At 64.7% G+C, this 5,919-nt stretch overlaps 1 protein-coding gene across 25 annotated transcripts in view; it reads right to left on the reverse strand.

The window, feature by feature from the left end:
• Positions 1 to 15: 15 nt before the first annotated feature.
• The window catches only part of ABLIM2 (actin binding LIM protein family member 2), a 129,806-nt gene continuing 123,902 nt past the window's right edge, over positions 16 to 5,919 (reverse strand). For 13 of the 25 annotated variants that reach the window (XM_029949026.1, XM_029949130.1, XM_029949099.1 and 10 more), the window contains one exon: positions 17 to 1,453. In XM_029949026.1, the coding sequence (XP_029804886.1) occupies positions 1,340 to 1,453 (114 nt within the window). In that variant the 3' untranslated portion in view covers positions 17 to 1,339. Of the gene's footprint in view, positions 1,454 to 5,919 lie in introns of all 25 variants that reach the window. The other 12 variants (XM_029949155.1, XM_029949167.1, XM_029949114.1 and 9 more) reach the window with 4 other exon arrangements.

A 5,919-nucleotide genomic window follows, 5' to 3' on the forward strand; every position in this document is an offset into this window, starting at 1 on the left:
GCCGCCTGACAGGCACCAGGCCCTGACCTGAGCCTGGTTACAAACTCGGACGCCTTCCAGCGGGGGGGGGGGGGGGGGCCCGACCAGGCCAGGCTGCAGGACCCTCTGCCCAGCTCGCAGGTCAGAAAAGAGGGGCATCCCCCTCCTCCGTCCCCAGCGGCCGGTGCCGGTCCCGGGGCATGCACCAGGCTGAGGCGGGCACCGCTGTCCCCGTCACAAAAGGACACACCAGGAGCTACGCTGGGTACTCGGCTGGGCGCGTGGAAACCCTTTGTTCCAGGGCTTTGGCCATCAGAGGCGAACGTTTCCTCTCCTGGATGCGGAAAATAACAGCCAGGCAAACAGTGGTGGCTCTGCATCACGCGTCCGTACAAACAGCATGGCCGAGGGCTGCCCTGAAGGGCACCTGTGTGGCAGGTGAAAAAAGAAAAGCAAAAATAAGACAGACTAGGAGCCGCGTGCGCTCGGAGCGCACGGAGAAGCGGAACCACACAGGTCGGCACAGCGGGGCGTGCGGCTGGCGGCGCCCCCTTCCGCGGACCGCACGATGGAACTCTACGTATGTCATCTTATCTTTAAGTAGGCTATGCTTTTTAATAAAATAAAAACTTCTGTGTTACTTTAAAGATATCATTGAGGCATCTAGGGGGTGATTTGGGAGAAAAATGCAGTGCGTGGAGGGCCCCGGCAGAAGGTACCCTGTCCGGCGGACGGTCGTCCTAAAAACAGACTCGTCACAAACGGCTGCAAAACGCATGCACCCCACGCTTCGCTGCGAGCAGCCCTGGGGGCTCCGCACCGCGCTCCCTGGCCGGGCCGGGCCTGTCTGCGTGCAGGGCTGTGCCTCCCCAGGGCCGAGCAGGTGGGGAGGGGGTGGGGAGCAGGTGCCCATCCACCCGTGATTGTGTTGTGTCAGCGTCTGTCATTGACGGACCTCCTCGAACCCCAAGTCCCAGGCACCTCTGTGTGTTGCCCCCCAAGGGCCCATCACGCGGGTTGGGGCACCGGACGCAGGGGTCGGGAAGGGGGGCTGCTCGGTCACATAAATGTCCCTCGAGCCCTTGGAGCATCTTCGCAGCACCTCCGTGAGGCCAAGCAGCAGCGGTTACAGGAGCAGCGAGAAGCAAGGCGGCTGGGCTCGGGGCTGGGGCAGGGGCGCTGCTGGCGGGATCTAGAGGCCGCACCTGCTCTGGAAACTCCTCCCGCCCCAGCCCTCCTGCCCAGCCCTCGCCGGGGGCCCACCGCCCGCCCCCGGGGACACAGAGAAGCCAGAGCCCGGTGCGGAAGGAGGGGGTTCTGCGCCTCTCGCCGGCTGTCCCCGCCCTGCGGCTGGCGGCCGTCAAAACAACAGGGCTTTCTTCTTGAGGTCGTTCCTCTTCCAGAGCGCCAGGCGGTCGAACTCGTCCACGCTCATCCCAAACACTTCCTGGAACTCCTCGGGCGACAGGTGCCTCTGCAAACAAAGGGGGAGACCCAGGGAGGAGCGGTGAGCAGTGGCTCTGCACTGGGCTGTCGGGGGGCAGAGTCGGCGTCGGGTCGCAGGGGGCTCTCGCTGCGTGCCCGGGGCCTTCCAGGTCCCTGATTCCCTCTGCGTCCCTGCCGTTCCCACTCGGCGGGGCACGTCACCAAGCACAGAAGAAGAGACCCGGGAAGGGACCCACCGAACAGGGCTCAAACGGGTCCTTGCCCGCCCGTGTTCACGGCCACGTTGTTCACCGAGGAAACGACGTAACTGCCCACGGAGGCACGAATGGATCCACAAAACGTGGCACGCGCCCACGGAGGGGCTGTCGAGCGGCCACAAGCGGCCGTGGAGTCCCGACCTGCCGGGGAACGCAGAGGACGCACGGCGGGAGGCGGAGTCAAGGAGGCCAGACCCAGAAGGCACATGCTGTGGCTCCGCTGCTAGGAAGCATCCAGAACAGGCCACGACCGGGAACAGGTGCGCGGCTGCAGGCGCTGGGGGGACAGGGCTGGGGTGCCAGCATCACCCTTTGCGGGGTGGGGGTGCAAATGTTCCAGAACCAGCTCGGGTGGTGGCCACACGACGCGGTGAACCTACTAAGTGCCGCTGATGTGTACCTCGAAGGGGTTCCGATGGGGCATCTTATATGACCTCCCCAATTCTGGCCCCAGATGCATTTTCCTGGACTCTGACACTAAACTACTCGTGCTAAGCGTCGTGAAGATCCCGAGAGGAGTGGGAGTGAAGACGTCGGGCGCGCGGCGGGAAGCGCACACGTCAGCCCTCACCAGTCACGGCTTCGCAGAGATCAGCGCATTGTGGGGCAGGGGTGGAGGGTGGGGAGCAGGCCTGATGCCACCACGGTCCACTGGACAGGGCTCAGGACTCCCTCTGTCTCGTGCTGGGTCACAGGTGGCCCTCCTCGTTGGGTCCGGGTGCAGCGTGCTCAGGGCACATGTGCACACGTGCACACACAGAGACAGACATACAGGCCCCCCGCACAGACACACAGACACCCCACTGACCCAGTCTCTGGCTGGAAGAAGCCAGCAGCTGCCCGCTGCGATCTTGAACCTGCAGACTGGAAGGGGTCCTGCCGGAAACGCCAGAAACGAACCATCCACACGGCGTGGACCCGGTGTGCCCAGGAGCCCCGGCCAGCCCACGGGGACACAGAACCGTCATCGGACGCAAGCACCCCCACTTCTGGGGCCGCATCACAACCTCCCCAATTCCTGCAGGGCCGTCAGATGCGGACAGGAGGCTAGAGGAGAAGCAGTCTCACGCTCAACACCCAGGGCTGCCAGGCCCCAGGCCCCTGGGAGCGGGCTGGGCAGGTGACATGCATGGTGGTGAACGGGGACCCTCAGGGCCCCAAGGTGGTGTTGTGCAGGCCTCCTGCCTTCTCAGCACTGTCCTCTGTGGACCGAGCACGGGGAGGTCTGGGGCCCTGGACAGGTGGTCCCGCAGAGAAGGAAAGGATCCCAACAGCGAGGGGTTCAAGGACCCTTGGGAGGGGTCACGTAGGGGATATGCAGGAGGGAGAGGAGGGGAGAGGCTGGGAAGGTGGGGAGCGCGGTGCTGAGGGCCGAATGTGCGTCCCGTGCCCGGGAGTCCCCCCCAAGCCAGGGCGCGGGGGACAGTGGTGGAGCCTGGGGACACCTGAGGAGCCACAGACCCCAACTGGGGGTCCCAGGCAGCTCACCGTCACTCAGTGCCAGGATGCCCGGGGAACTGAGTGAGCAATGCTGCACAGACGTCCACGTCACGTGGCCACGGAAACACCCACCCCCAGTGGTGGAGCAGCAGCAGGACAGGGGCAGGCCGAGCAGCGTGCAGGGAGGAGGGAGGAGCCGGGGAGGGGCCTGTCCACAGGTCCCCAGCACCAGCCCTGCGTAGGGATGAGTCGGGGTGAGCCTGCAGAGTTCTCAACCTGATGACACGCGGTCCTGCATTCCTGCTGTATACGGGAGCCCAACCAGGGGCAGGGCAGGCAGGGAGGGGTGAGGAGAGAGTACGGGGGAGGCTACCAGGGGTCCCAGCCCTGCAGGCCTTGGCAACTCCCCCGGGTGTTTGTCAGAGCTGGGAACTGCCTTCCTCGGGTAGGCTTAGTGGCCCGGGGCCCGGGGGCCTGGATTTGTCACATGCCTCCCGAGTCTGGGACCACTGGGGGTAAGGGAAAGCCCTAGGGGCTGGCAGGGACCCCCAGCCTCATCTGCGGGACAAGAGCAGAACTTGGCTCCCTGAGGACTCGGGAGGGCTGGGCAAGGGTCAGATGAGGAATCCCTTGATGAGGGTCCACTGCCGGCCAGGCCACAAGGAGCCGAGGTGGCCTGAGCCGGCTTTCTGAGCCTGGGCCCATTCCCCTGGCTCCTGAAGGTCCCCCGGGCGGGGAGCGGCCTGACCCCCAGGTGCCGGCCAAGGTCAGGCACCGCCAAGCGCCTTCCCCGAGCCGGCAGGAAGGAAGCCCAGGGCGCGGTGCCTTTGGAGAGGGGTGGGGTGGCCTCATCAGGCTCAGCCTCTCCCGGCGTGCCCCGGCCTCCCCAGGAAATGCTCTTGAGAGGGCGCCACTTTTGTGGCGTGGGGGGGGGGGGATCCTATATGCTTTGCTGGGGGTCTTGCCTATATTACCCCCTGGACAGCGTCCTGAAACACCTCCAGCCCAGGAGCCGGACACACCAGGATTCCCACCCCGCTCCATCCCTGCCCGAAGGTGCTGTGTGACTCGACCTCAGTTATGATTCTGTAAAATGGGAATAAGCACATCTGTGCCCTCGCCCCCTCTTCCACAGGTCAGCCCCTCCTCATGTGCCCAGGAAACTCCCGCTCACTCCTCAGCCCTGTCCTGGGGTCTCAGCTCCTCCAGGAAGCCCCTCCTGACTGCACCCTCACTCAGGCTCCCAGACCCCTCAGGCCTCCCTGCATGGTGTGAAGATGCAGACCACCCCCAGGTGCAAGCCACTATCATGATGTCATTGAGTGCAGAGCTGGGCAGAGAGTTCCAGGGGCGGCGGGCCCTAGAACGTTCCTCCTGCACAGGTGCGGTCGGTGTCATAACCGCATGAGCGTGGGTGATGGAAAATGTAACGAAGGAGCTAGGAAGGGCTGGGTGTTGAGTACTTAGCACCTTTGCTTTAAATATAATTTATTTCATCCCAAGTTCACTTGGTTCGCAGTAGTGGCTGGGTTTAAGGCCCAGCATGCAAAATCCCTGAACAGTTAGCAGGAGGAGCCCCGTGGCAGCCACGGAGCGGCCTGTCCTGTGGCTCCCTGAGTAACGGCCACAGGAGGCATTAACGGTATTTCTGCCGGCATCTCGTAGCCAGAGGGTGTTTGCTAAGGGGCACGGATCTCTGACTTCACTCTGTGACCTGGACCAACCCGTGGAGGCTTCCGGAACATGAGACCCATACGGACGAACCCCCTGCTCCTGGCAGGATCTCACCGAGGGGCAGCCCGCGACCGCCGATGCGCGCACACATCCTCCTGTCCTCGCACGGAGGGGAGGGCATGTGTTCGGGGCACCGGGGACGCGCACGGTCACCTCCTTCCTGCAGAGGCTGCGGACACCCCAGCGTCACACGGCCCGTGGGCGGCACTCTGGAACTCGGAGCTCCGCCCAGCACCCAGGGCTCTTCCCAAGGAGCCAGAGCTGTGTGCCCTGCGGCCTGGCAAGGCCACCGTGGGGCTCAGACCTTCCCCCGGAAGAAGGGTCCCCGCAGGCCTGCCAGCCCTGAGGCCACCCCATCATGACAGAAATCCCCGACGTTTCCTGGGTCACAGACCATGCGTGACACCGGTGAGCGGCCCATCCCAGTCGGAACACACGCTTGGCGACATGCCAGGGAGCTCTGCGGACACCCCGAGGCCCAGGTAGGGCCCCGTTGGGAACATGAACCTCACGATGCTCTTGCCACAGGCTGTGGTGAGAGGTGGACCACATCTGCTGCGGTCCTCACACCCTGAGCTTCTCATTTAATTGCCTCAGGAAATCCAGGCTCAGAGAGGTCATGTGCCTCACCCAAGGTCACACAGCCAGGAAGCCACAGGGCTGGGCCTAAGAGCCTGGGAGCCTGGAACCAGGCCGGGCAGCCCAGCCATGCTGCCTCTGCTCCAGCAGGGTGGGGTCACCCCATCCTCCCAACCCGCTGGGACCAGCCGGCCCCTCCTAAAGCTATTCCCCCTCCCCGACCCTCCTGTAGCCTCTCCCCCCACCCTCCTCTAGCCTTCCCCCCCACACCCCTCCTCTAGCCTCCCCCCTTCCCTAACCTCCCTCCCACCCCTCCTCTAGCCTCCCCCTGCCCCTCCTCTAGCCTCCCCCCACCCTCCTCCAGCCCTCCCCCAGTCTAGTCCCCTCTCTACCCCCCTCCCCACAGCAGGGCCCTTCCAGCAGCCCCTCACTTTTCCAAGCGCAGCTGTGCCTCTGGGCGGGGCCTGGCTGACCCTCACTGCTC

This window comes from Suricata suricatta, chromosome 1 (assembly GCF_006229205.1).
Source record: "Suricata suricatta isolate VVHF042 chromosome 1, meerkat_22Aug2017_6uvM2_HiC, whole genome shotgun sequence".
NCBI lineage: Eukaryota > Metazoa > Chordata > Mammalia > Carnivora > Herpestidae > Suricata > Suricata suricatta.